This window comes from Manis pentadactyla, chromosome 17, assembly GCF_030020395.1.
Source record: "Manis pentadactyla isolate mManPen7 chromosome 17, mManPen7.hap1, whole genome shotgun sequence".
Classification (NCBI taxonomy): Eukaryota; Metazoa; Chordata; class Mammalia; order Pholidota; family Manidae; genus Manis; species Manis pentadactyla.
In genome coordinates this window covers 52,579,222-52,599,962 of record NC_080035.1, presented here as the reverse complement: position 1 = coordinate 52,599,962, position 20,741 = coordinate 52,579,222, and the positions used below count along the sequence as shown (strand labels likewise).

At 42.7% G+C, this 20,741-nt stretch overlaps 1 protein-coding gene across 3 annotated transcripts in view; it reads left to right on the top strand.

The window, feature by feature from the left end:
• Positions 1–20,741, top strand: part of ABCC4 (ATP binding cassette subfamily C member 4) — a 239,495-nt gene that overhangs the window by 49,534 nt on the left and 169,220 nt on the right. For all 3 annotated transcript variants that reach the window (XR_008994591.1, XM_036893689.2, XM_057494606.1), the window contains exon 4: positions 3,697–3,921. Coding sequence is in view for 2 of the 3 variants with exons in the window: in XM_036893689.2 (XP_036749584.2) it covers positions 3,697–3,921 (225 nt within the window). In the remaining variant the exon portion in view is untranslated. The remainder of the gene's footprint in view (positions 1–3,696; positions 3,922–20,741) is intronic.

The following is a 20,741-nucleotide window of genomic DNA, read 5'->3' as shown; positions in this document are numbered from 1 at the left end:
TTGAAGTGGAGCTGGGCTTTCTCCTGGGAGGGTGCTTGCTTGTTCGTGCTGGGTTTGGGCCAGTATCTTGGTGGTTTATGGTATAAAACTAGACAATGGCCTAGATTCCGTAGGTGAGCATGATGTCTGGCATGTGATGCTTTCTAACTTTGTGCCTTTAAGATACCAACTGGCAGAACTCTTAGTTCTGATGCAGTTAAAGCTCAGGGAGCCATGAGTTGCTTAAAGCTCAAGTAGAAGTAAGCCTTAAATTTTTTTTCTGGCGACCTAAAGGAAGCCTGAAATCCAACACACACATGCTTTTGTTTTCCTAGACCTCCTCGTTGACATGGCTGTTTTGGAAAAGTTAGCAATGATTTTTTTATGGTGAAGCTCATAAGAATCCGTTAACAGGTGCAGTTTGAAGCTTTCCATGATTAAAGCTAGTGACTGGGTTAGATGGGATGAGCGTTAGTTTAATACTTGATTTTGTGAAGCAACTTCCCATTTCGTGATCTTAGATCTGTACTGCGTGTCAATCTTTGTGCTGTAGGTAGCAGAAGTTCTAAGCTAGGCCTAGAGTTTTCTGAATAGCTCAAGGCTCTTGGATTATCCATGATTTCCAAGCAGTGTGCTTTTTCTAACCTGAGCATAGGCAGGGCCCAGGGCGAGGCTTTTGAGGTTGGGATTTGAAGTAGAGAAAATCTCCATCCTATGAGGATTCTGGAATGATCGTAATGCTCAGAGAAACAAGTTGCAGGCTGCTGTTGAACATGGGGTTCTTGCAGGCCCACACTAATTGGAATGGAACAGCCCGCGAGCTCCCAGTGCACCTGGCCCTGGTGTGCACCCCCATGGGGACCACAGTGGGTTCGGGCAAGTCTCCTGCCAGAGCCCTCAGACTAGAGACAAGGAGCCTGAAGCCTCCTGCCAAACGATGGAAGAGGCCACCATCCACATCATCAGGGCCTTTTTGAGAGAGGACATCTCTGTCTGCTGGTGTGTTAGTTGGGTGGCAGGTGTGGGGTGTCCCAGCCTCTTCCCCTGAGAGGGGAGAAGTGGCTAGGGGTTAGGTCCTATTCCCGGGACCCTTAGGAATGGGGTCCAAGGCGGCTGCTGGCCTTGTCCAGTGACTTGGCCTTTTTCTGGGGCCACTTCTGCCCATTGCTGTCCTACAGCAGCCACCTGATGAGAGAAAAATGTTCGCGTCAGTCTTCACATTGGAACTCAGCTAATGGGCAAGAAGTGAACAAAATCCTCTGAGTTCCCTGGTGCAGTCGTGCCTCCACTCGGAGGTGATTCCCTAAGAGCTAGCTATTCTGGGTCCTTCATATTTATTTCCCAACTTTTCCTCCAAGTGTCCCTCACCTTCACTCAACCCAAGAGGCAGAGAAGTGGCTGCTCGTGGTGAGGATACTGTTGGCCAGCAGCGGTCCCCAAGGGCCACACAAGCCGGGCCCCACGAAGAAGGCAGCCAGGAGACGCGAAGAGCAGACCTGCCGTTGTCTGCCTGCTGGTCTGTGGGTGTGCAGTGTTGCCTTGGTAATGCCCGTGGTGGTGCCCTGAGTCCTAAGCGGGTAATACTTCTCAATCCATTTTCTTTAAGAAGTCAGGGAAGCAGGTGACATTTAGAAAAAATTGTATTCATAATGGTCAAATTAAAAAGAAAAACTGCTTAGAAGTGAAACTTGTAATAATTCCTAGAAAAGTTGTTTTATGGTGACTTTTCTTCTGAGTTCTTATTCTACCACCATGGCCTGTAAGTGGCAATGGTTTTTCTTTCTTCTCTTTGGATATTTCTCAACTCTCCCTTTGTGTCTTGTTCCTGCGTTTTAAAAGTTACCTGCCTCTGCATTTTTCCCAAAAGCTCACTCTTTTCTGCTTATCTGTTTCACTCAAGGGTTTTTTGGTTTGATAGCTTGTTTCTGTTTCCTGTGTTTTCTTTTTTTTCTCATGAATCAGGGAAAGTGGGATTGGGCAAGAATTGTGGTGGAGGAACTGTGCCCATTGGGGAAATTTTATTATCATTTAGCCATGTAATAAGTTACTCTGTGCACGCCTCTAGATTTTCATTTCAGTAAACTCTTAAAGAGCCTATTTTACAACCCTCCGCATTAGGGGGGTTTCCATAAACTCTTAATGCCTTTTGGGATGAATGAGCATGCCGGAAATGTATTGGCCTTTGTGTTCTTGAGATCTGATCCTTTTACTGATTCTTCACCTGAACAGTGTTCCCTTACCTCTGTATAGTAGAAGAAAACTTCCGTGTCCTCATGGAAGGTGACATAGTGAAGGCTGTGAAAATGTGTATGGTGTGTGTACAGCAGGACAGGAATAGTGGGTTTCACGTCACATCCATTGGAGGGATGGGAACATCTTTCTGTAAATACACTGAGCAGGTGCTGGTTGGTTGAAAAAAAAATGCATGTTAGTTTTGTCTCATGTTCAGTTTTTTTGGCTGTCCCTTTGTGCATAGGTTCCTCCCTCCAGACAGACAGGAGAGAACATTACAAGCAAACTTGTCAGTTATCTACCATGTCTGTGTTAATTAGGAGGCATTGCTTACAGGAAATGCTTGTTTTAAAGTTGAGTTCTTGAAAAATTTCCAAACTTTCAGCGTTTTGTCTTTGGAGAAGTCCATGGAGGAAATGATGTTTATGGCCTATGTGTTTACTTTTACTGACCTGGACTTGCCTTGAGTGGTGCTTGGTTTTCTTTGATGGGGGAGAGGAAGTAGGTTGTGGGATGGACTGGCCATTGGTCAGGGAGGGGCAAGTTTTGCTGTTTCTTTGCCTCTAGTCTTCAGGAAAAAAATTGCTCTTCCTAAATCTTCTTCAGGAGCTAAGCCCCAGTGTCTCCCAACTCATTGGTGTAGGATTTTAATTTTTGATGTTGGGGAATAGATGATTGTAGTATTTCTTCAAAATCAGCACCTGCAATGTATGGCTGATGGAGAACCACTGGTGCCATTATTTTTAATAATGCTTGGCTTCCACTGTGTTTAATCTTGACTCCAAGGAGGCAGTACTTCTGGGGACATCCCAGCTTCTAGGTGAAGAGACATATTCAAGTAACACCCCCTGGGGCAGAGGGCCTGGGAATCTCCCAAGCCTGATTCCTTTTGAGTACTCTCAACGAGCTGGACTCCGTTCTCTTGATCTGCCAACATGTGGAATTTGGGCTGGGAAGGATTAGAGAGTTCTCTCTCCTGATCTGCATTTATGCCAATATCTCAGTTCACAAAGGCTCTTGAAGCAGAAGGCGGTGGCTGGATTGTGTCTCCCATAAATGAGCCATTCTTGACTTCTCCTTTGGATTGGGATGTGGAGAATACAGAGGAAATGGGCAGGCTGTAAGCTGGGCTGTCCATACATAAGCAAATTCCAGAGCTTGCTTCTGCCACTTTTTTCCAAATTCACCTTAGGCAGAGACTTATTTGATACTTTGCCACATAAGTTCTAAAACCTTGGTAGTGGTAATATTTATTGAGCAGGCACAGTGTACCAGGCACAGTGTACTAAAGCTGTATTGTCTTCAAGCTTATGATTTGGGTTTAAGGTTACAACTGTTATCTGCCTGTCTTAAGAAAGTAGTTCTTTTAGATTCATGGTGAATACAGCACTGTTGATACGTCAGCATGATAATAACAGAAATAAAGCTTGTGATAAGAAAAACTGTTATGACTTGTATTTCTAATGAAGGCTTTTTTCCTTTTAGGAAGTCATCAAAGTAATCCAGCCCATATTTTTGGGGAAAATTATTAATTATTTTGAAAACTATGATCCCAGCGATTCTGTGGCTTTGCACGAAGCCTACGCCTATGCTGCGGTGCTGACTGCCTGCACGCTCGTTTTGGCCATACTGCACCACTTATACTTTTATCATGTTCAGTGTGCTGGCATGCGCCTAAGAGTAGCCATGTGCCATATGATTTATCGGAAGGTAAGTGCCATGCGGGATCAAAATGCGTACTGCTCCCAAAGCATCAGAAGCCTTTTGGGAAAGTTGCATGTAAGATTATAAATAGAATCATTTAAAGCTTACAAGAAAAACTTGCTATTCGTATTGACTAATTTTTTTTTCCTTTAAGCAAACTTTAGCAATACGTAAGTTTTCTCTGACGATCAGGTCTGTGCTGGTTTTGATAATGTTTGGCCACAGGCTTTTGAAAACGGTATGTTCGTTACAGAATCTAATTAAAAAATAAGTATCAGACTGATTTAGGCATGAGAGATTTTCAGTGTTTTCATGCCTAAATCTCATAGTTGTATTTATGCAGATTTCGTTGTGCTCATTACTGGCTTCATATTATACCAAAGTTGTATTTAAAGGTGGCTCTCAGTGAAACTGGAGCTATAAAATTAAATCTAGGAGACATGATTGTATTTGAGAAAGGGAATGATTATATTTTCTAAATTAACCATTTAATCATGTTCAATATGATTTTGTTCACATAAAAGTATAAACGGAATCATGCCAAGTACAGTGCCATTAACTGTGTTCTCTAGTTATAGTTGTTTTTTAGCACTAGAGAAAATAGTTGGCTGTTTGGGATAAAATTGAAAATTTTACATTTTTTAAAGTAATTTTGGAGAGAACTTATGGCTTTATCTATTTTTATGTTGCTTTTCAGTCGTTATTATTTTATATAGTGTTTCCTTTTCCTTTCATATGCATTATAGCAGTTTTAACGATAAGACCTGATTGGATGTGTTCAGTCTTTTTATATTAAAACAATGCTTAAAAGTCTCCCATAGGTTATCCTGGTTTTAACTACTACAAAAGGGGTTAAGGATTTCAGGTATCTTTAACAAAGGAGTTGCCATGGATACATCATCAAGGGCTGAAGGGCTCTTTACAGATTTGACCCCGGATATCTCTTTGCTCTCCGCTGTTTGCTTTAAAAAAAGAAAGAAACCCCACTTAACTGTACTGTACACTTGAAATTTGTCAAGAGAGTATATTTTAAGTGTCCACAGCACACACAAAAGGAAAAACCATGTGAGGTGATAGATAGATTAATCAGCTTGACCACAGTAATTATTTCCCAATGTATATGCATATTGAAACAGCACGTTGTGCACCGTAAAGACATAATTTTTATTTTAAGATTCCTCATGGGAAGAGAAAACCAAACAATTTAAAGTATTGATTTTTGCGGAGTTGCTGCATATCTAGAGCTGCTGTTTCTTGTGAATACTTTCTTGCAAATTGCAAGATGACTTCTCCACATCTTCATTCAAGCAGAGTCTAATGAATTAGGGACTGCGTGAATCCTGGGGCATGGCACCATGTTGTCAGTGGTCAGCTGCAGTGTGTCAGCCCAGCGTCTTCCGTGGTGTGGAAATGGCAGGGCTCCCCGAGTGCAGGGGCCAAGGGCCCTTCGTTGTCACCACGGCCATCCCATCACCATCTTTGTTCTGTTGTGCTCCTCCTTTCTACCATTTGGAAGAACGCTATGCAGATTTCTATACATTCTCTAGGTTTTTGTCTTCCCAGATTGTGCTTAGCTCCCATAAGTCACTAAAACTCCTCTGTGAAAACTATAAACACTGAAGCCAGGATGGAGGTGACGGTTCCATCGAACAGAGCTCTTTGCTCACAGCTGCTTTGTTGTCCCCCTGTTTTTCTTCCCTTTCCCACTAACGCTTTGGACCTTCGCCTTTGGGAAATCTGATCTGACTTGGCACATATGCTTACCTGAGTGTGAACATCTCTCAAAGGCATTAATTTGCCGGCTTGATTAGCCTGAAAAAATCATCCGTTTTTGAAGTCAAGAGTTGCTTGGGTTAACCCATAGACTTCACTTGAAATTCCAGAAACGTGGGAAAGACAGATTTCCTTATGCACTGCCTCGGATCTGGAATCCTGCTGAGGTGAAGAAATAAGACACCTCATCGCAGGTGGGCTGATTCCTCCAGACACAAGCTCGTGCTGCAGGGCAGCTCTGAAAGGCCCCTGTGTGAACACCTGCAGGTCGGGTTCAGGGCCCATCTCCCAATCCCCTGGTCTGGGGAGAAAATCAGGGTGTTATAAATGGAATGGCTGCTAAGGACATAGTTGTAGTCTGTGATATTGAATGGCCTCATGGGATGTATCATACATAAAAATATTTTCCCTTTGTTTGCCTTTGCATAGCTTCGGTGAAAGAACTTTTGGCTTTTGATCATTGATTATTTTTTATTGTGATAAAATATGCATAACAAAATGTACCATTTTAACTCTTTGAGAATATAGTTCAGTGGCATTAAGTACATTCACATCGTTGTGCAGCCATCACTACCAGGACTTTTTCATCTTCCTAACTGAAACTCTTCCCGTTAAACACTTCCTAGTCTCCTCCCCATAGCCACCACCCTTCTCCTTCCTGTCCCTATGAACTCACCTACTTTAGGCACCTCATATAAATGGAATCATACAGCATTTGGCATTTTGTGTCTGACTTAAGTCATGTAGCATGTTTTCATGGTTCATCTGTGTTATAGCATGTGTTAGAATTTAACTCCTTTTTAAGGCTGAATAATATCCCGTTGTAGGTATATACTGCATTTTGTTATCCAATCATCTGTTGGTGGGCATTTGGGGTTTCCACCTTTCGGCTATTGTGAATTGTGCTGCTGTGACCGTGGGTGTACGGTAATCTCTTGACATCCATGCCTTTGATTCTTTTGGTTACATCCCCAAACGTGGAATTGCTGGACAATATGGGAATTTCATGTTTAATTTTTTGAGGAGCTGTCATACCGTCTTCCACAGTAGCTGCATTGTTTTACATTTCCACTTGATCACTGATTTTTCTGTTTAGCCTGAGGACTATGTGAAGAGATGTTCTTAGGAAATATGCCGTTTTGTTTGGATCAGTGGGTCCAGTGGGCGGTCTGTTGAAATAGCTCTTGGTGGTCTGCTCCTCAAATCTCTGGGACATTTTCCAGAACTTTTCACCAAATAAAGGGATCGTGCAGGACAGGCTGTGTTTTTGTAGACAACAGATTGGTCTTAAGGACACAAGCTCCTCACAGTGACAGTGTTTGAACATTATACTTGCATATTTTAGAAAGTCAACACCAGTCACTGGTCATATTCCCAGCATGAGCTGCAGTGGCTTACTTTCCATTTCTCTCAGCTGGGACACAGAAGAAAGAGGACCCATCCAGCTTCATATCTCAAGGAGCTGCTCTCCCCATACCCCTGGGCATAGGAAGTGGGGTCCAGGCCAGGGGAAGATGGTAGCTTCTGGCTAGGTGAGCCTGGATCAAAGCCCACTGACCATCTCCAGTCTTGTCAGTAGTGGGAATGGATCTCCCATTTGCCAGCCCTGACTTGGCTTTGGGCCTGGGTTGGAAGTGAACCTGATGTTATAGGCCTCCAGACCTGGGGCTGGAGGACACACTCAATAACCAGGATGGACTCGTCATGCATATAGCACGGAGGTTTTTTCTAAAGGTTCTTAGCCTAGTTACTCTAGGTGTCCTGACTTTGTGTCCAGTTTGAAGAACTGTGGCAGTTCCTGCGGTGGTTCCCAAAGATGGCTTGGCTTGATGTCAGTGCCTGGCAGAGCCACAGTAGTGCGTCACTGAGCTCGCAGACGCTGCTCTCTGCTACTTGTTTCCTGGTGCAGACCTCCTTGCAGAATCAGATCCGTCTGGCCAGATGTGTTATTCTGGCTAAAATCTAGTCTTCCGTCTCTTTTGAGTCCCCCAAAGGATAGTTTGTGGAAGAATATTTGTTCTTCGTTTCTACTTCTAAGATGAGTTGACTCCCTGCAAACAGCCTGGTTTCACTTACCTTTTATTTTGGATCTAATAAGAATTTATGTGCAGTCAATCCTCATTTTCTGCAGATTCTGTATTTGCTAATTTGCTGCTTGCTAAAATTTATTTGTAACCCCAAGATCAGTACTTGAGGTTCTTTCATGGTCATGTGTGGGCACGCACACTACCGCTGAAATTTTGGGTCACCTGACATGTGTTCTCAGCTGGGGTCAAACAAAACAAGATAATGCTCTGCCTTTTTTTTGCAGCTCTTGTATTGTAAACAAGTGTCCTTTTCAAGGTCTATTTGTGCTTGTTCTCTGCATTTTTGTGCTCTTTTTTGGCGATTTTGCTGATTAAGACGACCCTGTTGCAGAGTGCTGTGGGTGCTGTCTGGTGGTCCTAAGCACAAGAGGGCCCTGATGCCTTATGTAGAAAATGCCCATGTTAGATGAGTTTGGTTCCCGCATGAGTTACAGTGCTTTTGGCCATGAGTCCAATGTTAATGGATCAACAATAGGTATTAAATAAGATGTCTTTAAACAGAAAGACACATAACGGGAAGTTATGTATGTATTGATCCGTTGGTGGACATGTTACCAAAGGCTGGCAGAAACCTCATCCTACACTTGCCCAGGAGCAATTAGGATTCACTAATTCATGTTCTCAGTGACTTTGTAGAACACAACTACTGTGAACAGTGAGAATCAGCTACTAATTTTACACAATGCAATCAAGGGAGTGACTTCTGTCAATCAACATCCTGTTAAGAGACATATTTTTACTTACCTTAAATGTATTTTTAATCATTCAGTGATATCCTTCTGTTTTTAGAAATCAGTAATTTGGAGAAGAATGCATGCTCCTTGTATCACACTGTATAGATTTCAGAGTTTTAGGTACTCTTCATCTTTCTGAGGCAAGGACTCTTTCCCTTCCCTTTAATTTTTTTTTTTTCTTAAGATCCTCTTCTTTTGACCATGTGACTCCTCTTTTTCAGACACTTGTCTAGCTCAGCGGTATTTTAGGATCAGTGGGTAGGAGAGCAGGTCTTCTTTGTCACCACTCTGAGAAGGGAGTAGAGGAACCCCGATAGGGTGCAGAGGGGGGCTGGGCTGGCTTCTGAGCGTTATCAGCAGCCCTCTGCCAGAAAGGGAGCCCAGGTTTAAAAAACCTGTGCCCTGGAGCACGCTGACTGTGAGAAGGGGAGGCTTCAGCCCCTGCAGCCCCACGCCTCCATCTCTGCTGCATTTGCTCCGTGGACTGTGGAAAGGCAGTTCATAGAAAGTTTTGTCGGTGTCTCACATGCGATGTCATGTTCATAGTTATCATACATAACTTTGTTTCTATTTAATTTCAGTATAGACTGTACTGCTTTATATTTACACTGGACAGTATGAAATTGCAGATGTTTAACTGATTTGGGCTTACAAAATGAGCAATTTCATATAGTTCGAGCCTATATTTTGCATATAAATCTATGGTTATTTTTCCTGTCTGAAAACATCAAGGAGTAGTATCTTGGGAGTGTTGTCATGGTGATATTTATAGAAATAGTGTCTTCCTAGAAGCAGGTGATACTTTTGTTGGACTTCCTCTTCTAATGGTATTTTCTAACATTCTACCAAAATCGGAATGAACTAGTAATGCTTCTTACACTTTAAAATCTTTCTTTTCCCTCCATTTTTCTGTCTTCTGATACAAAGTTGAATCAAACCTGGGCATTTTGTGGAAAGTGAATCTAGTCAAGGGGCAATTTGTCAGTGTTGTAGTTTGCTACAGTTCGGAGGAGCCACTGGGTGCAGGTTTAATTTTCTGTAGCTAGCAGCTTGAGCTAACAGAGCAAGTTAAGGAAGGAGAGGCTGTTTGTAGGTTTTTTTCCAATGGGAAATTTCTCCTGCTGGAGAGTTACGAGTGTCAGTTACATTCTGCCACCAGATAGCTTGATCTGCTCTCTGGGAGTGAGGTGCAAACTGGAAGGGAGTGCTTTAGCTCAGTGGTTCCGAGACTTTGGTGCACATTGGAGCCCTGTGGGGAGATGTTTGAAACACCACTGATGCCAGATCCCTCTCTCATTCTGTTTAAATTGGTGTCGGGGGAGTTTTAAAAGATGTTGAGTGATACTAACATGTCTCAAATACATGTTCAGCTTAATTTTATGCCTTTTAACCAAGATCTTCCAGTACATGGGGTAAATTTGCAACCCATATACTACCCCTTTCCTGCTGGAATTGCAGCTGTGTACCTCAGAATGGTAGCCGCTCATTAGCCCAGTGTCTCAGCATCTGAACTGGGCATCTGACACACCAGGCACTCAGGTGTTGAGTGGCGTGCAGGGCAACTTTGTAGAAGGCACTGTGACTGGTAGGATTAGGGTAGAAATTGTGATCATGGACTCTGAAAGCAGTGAGATTTGAGATCAAATCCCAATTTTGCCGTTTGCAAGGCTGTAAAATCCTAAAGCAGTGCACACACTTCTCAGGGCCTCAGTTTTCTCTTTGAAATGGGAATAAAGAATATCCACTTCACGGGGTGGTCGTGAGCACTGGATACAGTGATTCATGTGGAGTGCTTGGTGCCAAAGACATTAAACTTAGGAGGGCTGGGGAGTGGGTCATAAGTAAAACAAGGCTCTGTAGTTGGACTGCTTTTTGTATGAATACTAGCTTTTCTCTTTCTAGTTATATTTGATACAACTTAAATTTTCTAAATTAAAGTTTTAATATTTAAATTAAGAAATTTGCTAAGCTTGAATTTTTTCATCTGTATAATGAAGCCACTAGTACCCAACTCTCGTGTTTGTGGTGAGACTTGAATGAGTCGATTTCTGAGAGCATTTAACATAGTGTGCAGTGTTGAGGTAGTATTCAAACATTCCTCTGTTTATTATTGGCCCTCAGTCACAGAAGGCTTGAATCTATACAATTAGAGGAAATAGCAGCATGTGTGTCAAGTAGTGTACAAGTGTGTAGACTTAGGGTTTAGGAAAGAACTCTGCTGATTAGTGGAGATGTGTGTGTCAGGGGACAGGGAGGCATTCCAGGCCTTGAATGATGTTAAGATGGAAAAGCAGAAAGTTTATTCAGGAGATGGAAGCTGTACAGTTGGCATAAGAATTTAGGGGAGCACTAGCTGGCAAACTCAAGAAAGGCATATTGGGATCAGCTGAGGGAGGACCTCGGTGGTAAACTCAAGCCAGCTGGGTTTATTTAGTTGGCAGAGGGGAGCTGCTGGATGTTTTTGAGTAAGGATGTAAAAGATCAGAGTAACTTGGGACAATGGCCTACTTCATGTGGCTATGCCAGCAGTGGTAAGGGGCCCACACGGAGATAATGGCCATAGCAGAATCAGAAAGAAGGCTGAGGCTAGGAAAGAGATCTGAGTATCCTATGGGCAATTCATTCATCTACTTTTAACATTTTGCGTATTTGGTGAAGCATTTAGTTCTTATGACAGCTATTGAACTCTGGCAGATGGAGTTGAGGGTCACTATAAGAAAATAAGATGTCTTATGTCATCTAATACAGGTGAACCAATATTGTAAAATAATGTGCAGAAATATATGTGAAATTACTAAAATGAGTTCATTTGTAGACCTTTTAATGCATTGTAATAATATTCGTGAGAAATCACAAAAAGAAGAGTTGAAAGGAGCCAGTCCTGAGGGATTAATTAGGAAGGGGAACATTGGTCTTTAGGAAATCATAGTTCTTACGACAGGAGTCCACAAAGCCATTAGTCTTGAAACTCATGCAGTTTGTTAAGCATTGCTGTTTTTGCTTACTATTATTGTTCTAAAAATTTGGGAGGAAATACCCCAACCATCCTAAAATGCAGGTTCTCTTCCAGTCTTTGTCCAGCCACATGTATATATAGTTAAAATCTTACATTCACAACTTGTGTACACTTTTGTCACTCTATTGCTTCCTTCTTTACCACCCTACTGGCTGCATCCATAGTCCAGCCAGTGGACTGGCTGTGTTCACTAATCTCAGGGTGAGAGATGCCTTTTTTCATGGTTTTTCTTTTACTTACGTGATCTGCCTCTTTGGTCCATGTTTTGGGCTGCATGTGCAAAAGTTACTGTCAGGTGGATTTTTTTTTTTTTGATTGTTTATGGGTGGCAGAGTAAGGCAGCGAGTGCAGTGTGCCACTCCAGCTGTGCTGATCTCATAGCAGCGTTGTGAGTAGTGCCCCCTGGAGGTGGGCTGTGTATGACGCATGACAGTAATTGACTAATTAGCCAGTCTCAAAGTAACTTGGCAATATTTGCTTTCTTTTAAAAAATTCCACAATATAAACAGATTCCCTCATACTTCCACCAAAATTTAGTATGCCTAAATGTAAATAAAACATTCCTAAGTTGTGGATATAAGGTATACTGTTTAATATGGAGAATCTTCTGTTTTCATATAACTAATAGTTCTCTAATATTTACCACTTCTTTTTTATCAGCTCAACAGTGTAATATGTCTTATATATATTATGTAAGTGTAATATACCTTGCGTATCTTATAATATATATATATCTTATATATACAACAAAATCTTATAGTAATATAATATCTTAAGTGTTCAAGTTCTGACCAATGTATATACTTGGGTAACTACACTGTAGTCAATATATTGATCCTATCTGTCATTCAGAATGTCTTTTCTGCCTCTTTCTAGTCAATCATCCCTCCCCACCCCAGCTCCAAATGACCATTAATCCGATTTCTATTGTTATAGATTAGTTTTGCCCATTCTAAAACCTCCTCTAGATGGAATCATCTATTTGCAATGGACTTATTTCCCTCAGTATATCTTTCCCTTAGCATAATCTTTTGGAGGTCATTCCATGCTTTGCCTATATCAATAGTTTTTTTGTTCTGTTGCCAAGTATAGGATTCCATTGTATGAAAATACATTTAATTTGATTCTTTCTCATAAAACTTGGGGTAATATTTGGCCATTAAATCTTTTAAAATTTTCTTTTCTGGCCCATTCTCATTGTTTCTCTTTCTTGCATTCCCATTATACAGATGTTAGACCATTTGAGAGCGTCTCACTGGTCCTTTGCATTTTTCACCTTTATTCAATGTTTTCTCTCTGGGTCTGAGATTGGATAGTTTCCATTGATCAACCTGACTCCCTCGTTACTAAGTCCACTCAGGGATTTTTTGTTTTTCATTGTAGTGTTGTACTTTTTGGTTCTAGAATGTCCAATTGGCTCTTTTTTATAGTTTGTGCTTTTCCATGCTCATATTTCCCCTTAATTCTTTGAATATGTTTTCCTTCAACTCTTTGAGTGTATGCATAATAGTTTATTTAAAGCTTTTAAAATCCAGTGTCTGGTCAACTCGTGTTTGTTTTTGTTCTTCTTATTTATATATTTTGGTGTGCTTGCTTATTTTATTAAGCAGCCTGCTTTCTTTCTTGCTATGGGTTGTATTTTCCTGTTTCTTTGTATGTCTAGGACTTTAAAATTATTTATTGCACATTATGAATGCAACATCGTAGGTCTGTATTCTGAGATTTTTCTGAAGAATGTTGACTTTTACATTAATAGATAGCTCAGTTATTGGCTGATCACTTTCAACTTGCCTAGGCTCGGTTTATGCTTTGTTAGCTTAAATCCTCAGAAATCCTAAGGTGATTATTCTCCAAGCTTCTCTAACTTGGTGGGACTCAGCCTCCAAGCCCTACATCCTTTGTGGGTCTTATTAGGTGTTGGTATTAATCTTTTCTCAGACAAGACTAGAGTAGGTCTATTTTAGAGCAGGGTTTCTCAGCCTCAGCACTCTTGACCTTTAGGGCTGTGTAGTTCTCTGTCACGGGGGGGACCCACGGAGGGTACTCAGCATTGTGGGGTATTGAACAGCATCTGTGGCCTCTACCCATGAAGTGCCAGCAGCACCTTTCTTTAGTAGTGATGACCAATGATGTCTCCAGACATTGCCATTTGTCCTCTGTGGGGGGTTGTGTGTGTGTAAAACCACCCAGTAGAGAATCATTGCTCTAGGGAGGGGTCTTTAGTTCTAAGGCTTGGTCTTTCTGATGCCTCAGATACATGCCAGGCTTCAGAATGATGTAGTAGTAAGGCTTCTCCCTGCCGGTAGGCAAGAACTCCAAGGCCTTAACTTGACCTTTATTATCTATATTCTGCTTGGTACTCAACAGCACAGCATTCTGGCGAGCCTTAGGCAGCTGACCTGGGCCTTTGAAGCCCACCTGTTCTCCTTCCCCTCCCCCGAGACTTTGGGGACCCTTCACTTGCCAGCTGCTGCAGCTGCCCCAGGCTCTGACTTTCACCTCCTCTGCTCGGTGGGGCTGCTGCAGTGCTGGACTCGAGCTCACCACCCCAACGGGAAAGCGGTCAGGCTGAGAGCCAGAACACTGGTGGCTTCCACCTCTGCAGAATCCCTTTCTCGGGGGTCAGTCGGGTGCTGTCTGCTATCCAGAGCCTGGAAATGTACATTTGCCCAGAGTGGCTGCTTGTGGCGGTGGGGGGGGCTCGTGCCCTGTCTGTCACTCAGCCTTTAGTCTGGGCAGCGGTCTGCTCCCTGCTCTGGTGGCTGGGGGGCTGTGGCCTCGCAGTGGGCACTCCGTGCACTCAGCCCAGGGTGTGGTCATGGGAGAAGTAGGACATACCTGTTCAGTGTCCTCACTGAGACCAGGGGTGAGTGCAGGTGCTAGGCTGAGGGTCACCGCATTCTGTCATGAGCCATCTCTGTGCTTAATTACAGCCCAGAACCTAGGTCCGATCCCAGACCCCCTCCCTCAGAATTCCAGAGAAGAAATCTGTATGTTTGATCTGAGCCCAAGGGGCTCTTACCAGGGAAGCCGAGGAAACACTGTCCGCACAATGATGAGGCATCAGACCAGGACAGGCAGCAGGATGTGGCGCTGCCTCGGGAAATGAAAGGGCAGCATGAAGATCCGCCTTCCTTTCCCTGGGTTTCATGCTGAAATCATGACCGGTACTTACTTTTAAAATTTCTAATTAGTTTGATATTAATTTCTTTTTTGTCTGAAAATGTTTTTATTTATTCTTTAAAGCTGTTTCTCTAGGTTTAGAAGTTTTTGGTGGTTATTTTCTTTCAGGTCTTCAAAAGTAATCATTTTTTAGAAATCAATAAATTTTGTATTTTTAATTGTGGTAAAATACACATAGCATAGAATTGACCATGTTAACCATTTTTGAGTGTAGAGTTCAGTGGCGTGAAGTACATTCACGTTACCGTGCAGCCATTACCACCATCCACCTCTCAAACTCTTTTCATCTTGTAAAATGGGAACTCCGTGCCCGTTAAACCGCTCTTCCCCATTTCCCTCTCTGCAGGCCTTGGTGGCCACCCGTTTTTACCTTCCCATCTCTGTGAATTTGACCCCTTTAGGTACCTAATATAAGTGGACTCATACACAATATTTATCCTTGGGTGACTGGCTTATTTTAACACAGTGAAATGTCCTCCAGGCTAATTTTTTACATTTACTCAGTATTAGGTCATATGTTTACTCAGTAGTCATTGAAAAACATCACTGTTTACCCTGATCCTCAACAGATGATAAACTTTCAGTTGGTTATGGAGAAGGAAGGCAGTTCAGAGGACACTACCCTCTCTGGCACCCTCTGCTGAGCAAGCAGCCCTGTCTGGGCCGTGTTTTGAAGCCCTCATCTCCTCTCTTCTTCTCCCTCTGGGATCCATTAGCTGAACTAACTGGGTCATTTTCTTTGTTTGTTATCTCCGAGGCTTTACCGCCGTTGGCACCCAGCTGCTATGTGGTATGCTCCCCTCCGGTGAGTAGGGAATGTGTATTTAGAAAAATGGAATTTGGCGAATGGTGTGAAAGGTCGCTTTGTAGGAGGTGGTTTTCCTCATTGCTCTCTGCTCACTTTTCTCCTAATTCCTTCACACAGACTGATGATACATACTAAGACATTGCTGCTTCAGGTGTTTGGTTTTGAAAGGGGATGTTGTGAGTAAATCGTCACTGAGTAATGGGTCGCTGTCCCTGTGTGTCCTCTCGCTCTCCGTTCCCTCTGTCACAGGGCATCTCCTGCTCACCGCTGTTTTCCTTCTTCCTGTTGCCCCACCGGCTCACCTTTGCCACAGCTGTTCATGCTGCTCGTTTCTCTGGTTTTGGTGAACCAGTCATTTGGAGCTTCTCTTTCAAACCAAGAAATTAGTGATGGCAAAGTCTGGGCACGAGGGGTTTCGGTAATGTGGTTGTGGCCCCACTCTGAATGGACACCATCCACTTGCCCTCTGTATTCTCTGCCTAGGTGTTAGTCAACTTTATTAATCAGGTTGTAGTCACTTTCCTGAAACTGTTTAGTCCCCTCTCACTTGTGGAAGCATCTATTTTCAGTTCAAACATTAGATTTTCTGAAATGTTCCCAAGGAGCTGGGACACTTCAGGCCCTGCGCAATGTTTGACAGGTACAGACATCAGCAAACTGCCGGATGCTCCATGTGGCGATCACCAGGATGAGGCTGGCTGTGGTCTGCTGGTCCTTGTCCTGCAGGGGCTGTGGGGCCCAACGGTTCCCAGCGTCAGTGACGGCTGGCCTTCGGAGGTGCCGAGGTCAGGGAATGTGGTGAGACACAGTCCTGAGGGCTTAAGTCTCCAGTCTGACCTCAGAGCAATTATCCCCACCACCCACATGGTAGCCCCCATACTCAGAGGATCACTTGCCAGCTTTGTACCTGTCTTTCTGGACCCTTGACTCCAAGAGGTCCGAGTGGCATAATGAGAATGATGTAGTGAAAAATAAAAGGTGGCCAGTGGAGTTAGAAGAAAGCTAAGGGTACACGTGGGAGGAAAACGTCACATCCTCCAAAGCTTGCAGAAGACTTTCTGCACAGGTGTGCTAAGGTGCGTGCTGGCAATGGAAAAGCAGGCAAGAAATGCCAAATGAACAGAGCTGTCAGGTTATAGAGAGTGGCAGGTTGTTGACTTTGTATGGACTTTGTTTCTCATTTCCTTGAGTGTCTTCTACAGAATCATAGAGAGAATCTGATTAACTTTATGGCGTGCTCACCAGCATGTTCATGGGGATGGAGATTATTAGGCAGTTCCTGGGGTCTTCCCCTCAGAAACCAAGAATAATGACTTCATATTCTACAATCATCAAAGTAGGTGTGGCAGTATTAGTAAGCAAATCTGGGCAACCATACTGGAAAAAACCTGGCCATTTTCTGCTTCAGGTAAGCTAAACATACTCCCCACATTTGCCTGTTGCAGTAATAAAACCCAGTGTACCTTGTCTGGGAACCACATTATCTGACTGACTCCACTCTGGGGCAGGGCCGTGAACCAGGAAGTAAATCCAAAGTGGAAAAAGGGTGATGCAAGTCCTTGTTTTCCATCCTGAAAGCCCTTTAGGCTCTTATTCAGAGTCAGTTTACTGTGACTTACAATATTATGAAGTCATATCCCAGTTTAGAAGCAGTAGTATGTGGTGGTGAGATGGTCTGATGCAGGGGTAGCCTGATATGTCCAAAACAGATGAAACCCCAAAAGCGTGGCCATCTGTGGCTCTCTGGGAGGAGCGTCCACAAACACGGTGGGTCACTGACGGTGCCTCGGAGTCACGTCGGTGATGAGGAATCTCCATCACGAAGATGGTGAACTACAGTTTACATCTTTTGTTTTAAAGGACGAATAGAGAAAGATATGGGCAGAGTTTCTATTAAAATGAAGATTGGCTTCTTAAAGGGATAATATTTTCACCAGTCAAGAAAAAACCTCTGTGGAAAGAACGTGCTCTTCTCCCTGATTCCTTTTGTGATATTTACATGTCCACACTTGGATTTTGTTTCACTTCTGCTGATTAAAACACTTGAGGAAGGAATGAGTTGAAAGATGAATATTTTGGCCTAGATTATGGAGTTCTCTTGTAACCCCAGGTGTATTTTCATCCTCCAGTCTGAGGAGGAACCGACCGTAAATGGATCCCTGCTCTGATGGAGTTTGCATTACACAGTTAACAATGCTGTTCTCAGTGACCATGTAGATTTTAGTCTAACCAACAATGAGATATTTAGATTGTTTTCCAGTTTTTTTTTCTTTTTAATTAACAAGCATCAGTGCAATGAATATGACCAAAGCTAAACCTTAGGAAACATCCTTAATTTCTCAGGATATATACATTTCAAGGCTTTTGATATGCCAGATTTTCTTCCAAAGAGCAGTTTATTTACATTCTCTGAAGTGAAATGAGATGGCCCCATGCCCTTGCTGAGATTGGACATGATTTTTTTTCAATCTTTGTCAGTTTCATCTATTTCTAGATGAAAAATAAAGCTGCTTTGTTCTTTTTAAGTGCCTTTGAGTAATAATGAATTTGACTATTTGCAAGTTTTCATGAGCCATTTGTGTTTTTCTTGGTGAATTTCCTGCACATGTTCTTTGCCCCCTCGCCCTCTTTTTAACTAGTAGACTTTTATAATTCTTGATATTTAGATGCTCTTGATTTATTAAAGATGTTAATCCTGGGTCTGGCATATATGGTATAAATATAGAGTCCAGTTTGTTTTGTTTGCCCTTTATTGTTCTCAAGGTGGAACTATTTTACTTTCACAGGAAAACACATATAACCAAATAGTGTCCTTTTATCACTTGTCCACTTAAGGAAATGTGGAACCAAATTGTTAGCATAATAATGATGCATTGATTTGCACGTTGTTTTCTACACCGGACATTAACTGTTTTTTACTATGAAATATACATTGTATTAGAACCAAACTCTAATTTTCTACATTAGTGAGGGACAGTGGTAATTTTACTTGATTAAAAAAAAATACTAAGTGCCTGTTCTCTGTCATGACAAAATAAGGCATGAATACTTTCAGCTTATTTTCTCATCTGCAAAATAGGAATAATTCTTTCTTTGTAAGGTTGTTTCTTATTTGCTTGTCTGACTTGGAGTTGGTGCTCAGTAAAGAGCAGCTGTTTTTATGATCATGATGATGTAAATGAGTATGACAGGGTCTGTACACTCCATGAGCTGGTAGTTCCTGGGAGCAGCAGACATATAATGGATTATACTAGATGCTTTCCTGGAGGTGTGAACAGAGTGATTTTTTGGTTTTGTTTGGTGGAGTTTTCTTTTTGTTTTTGTTTCTTTGGTTTGAGTCTTATGTACAATTTTAGATTATTTGTTTTATGCCTTTATTCCTTTTTAATGTGAAAGATTTAAAGCCAGAAGTTTCCTCTGAGACTTGCTTCTCTGTATCCCACAAATTATGATTTATTTTCATTATCATTTAGTTAAAAATAATTGTAATTTCCCTTGTCATGCCTTCTTTGCCACATGGTTATTTAGAATCATGTTGTTAATTTCCAAATATTTGGGGTTTTTAGAGATACATTATTGATTTCCAATTTAGTTCTCTTGTCATCAGACAACATTCTGTGTAACGTTTTCTCTGCAGCTTCATCAGCGTGGTTATGACCTTTATTTTGAATTCTTTTTCAGGGAGATTGGTTAGGGCTATCTCTCCAAGCTTCTTCTCAGGGGTTGTCTCTGTGATTTTGGTCTGGATCAAATTCTTCTGCCTTTTCATGGCGATAGAGATAGTTGTGGGGAGCTGGCTGGTGTGTCGGCTGGGAGAACGTCCCTTCTTGCTAGTTTGTGGCCTTCCTCTCCTGGGAGAACGGCGACCCCTAGTGGCTTGTGCTGGGCAGCTACGCGCACGGGGTCTGATTCTTGCCCTGCCTCTGTGGTGGTAAGCTCCGTGGTTGCTGTGGGCATGGCCGGCCTCAGGCTGCTGCTCCTTTATGGCGGAGCCGTGCCTGAGAGGGAACGGGTCGGAGGCTGTTTATCGGTGTGAGGGGCCTCCGAGCTGTGCTGCCTCCCAGGGGTTAGGGCACCCAGAGTTCCCCGGGATTCCCTGCTGCCAGGCTAAGTGTCCCGGGATGCTTCCGTCCAGCCGTGGGGTCCCTGTCCCTTTAAGACTTTCAAAAAGCACTCGCTTTTCTTTGTCCCAGGTGCGCCGGCTGCGGGGACCCGCTCACAGGTCTTACTGTCCTGCTTCCCTAGTTTCCAGGACACCATGCACTGTGTCTGCGCTCTGGTCCGGATGGCTGGGGCTGGGTGTTCGGCAGTCCTGGGCTCCGTCTCCCTCCCGCTCTGCCTGCTCTTCTCCCGCCGGGAGCTGGGGGGAGGGGCGCTCGGCTCCCGCGGGGCCGGGGCTTGTATCTTACCCCCTTCGCGAGGCGCTGGGTTCTCGCAGGTGTGGATGTGGTCTGGATGTTGTCTTGTGTCTTCTGGTCTCTCTTTTAGGGATAGTTGTATTTGTTGTATTTTCAAAAATATATATGGTTTTGGGAGGAGATTTCCGCTGTTCTACTCATGCCGCCGTCTTGGCTCCTCCTCTCTGTGTAACATTTCGCGTTTATAAATTTATTGAGATTTATTTTACGGCCCCAGCATAGGGTCTGTATTGATGAATTTCCAGTGCGTAAGTAAAAGCTGTCAAGCAGTTAGTTGGTGGTTGTGTTCCATAAACATCAGTTAGATTTATTTGATTTTTTTTTTTTTTTTGGTCTATTTGTATCAATTACTGAGAAGGGGGTGTTGAAATCTCCTACTGTGATTGTGGAGTTTTCTAATTTTCCCCTTCAGTTCTGTTTTTGTGTCCTATATGTTGAAGCTCTATAATTTGATCCATATATATTTAGGGATGGTGAATTGTCCTTCTTACATGAAATGTCCCTCTTAAACACTGGTGGTATTTCTTGTCTCCAAGTTCCCATTGTCTGATATAGTATAATCACACCAGGTTTCTTGTGCCTACTGTTTGCATGGCATATCCTTTTCCATCCTTCTATATTCAGCCTATCAGTGTATTTAAAATGCATTTTATGTATACAGCAAATTGTGTCTTTCTTTTGTTAATCTAGTGTGGCAGTCTTTGGCTTTTGACTGAGGAATTAGTCTATGTTTAGTGGTAAATGTAGATGTGATTGAGTTTAAGTCTTTCATCTTGGTATTTATCTTCTATTTGTTTCATCTGCTGT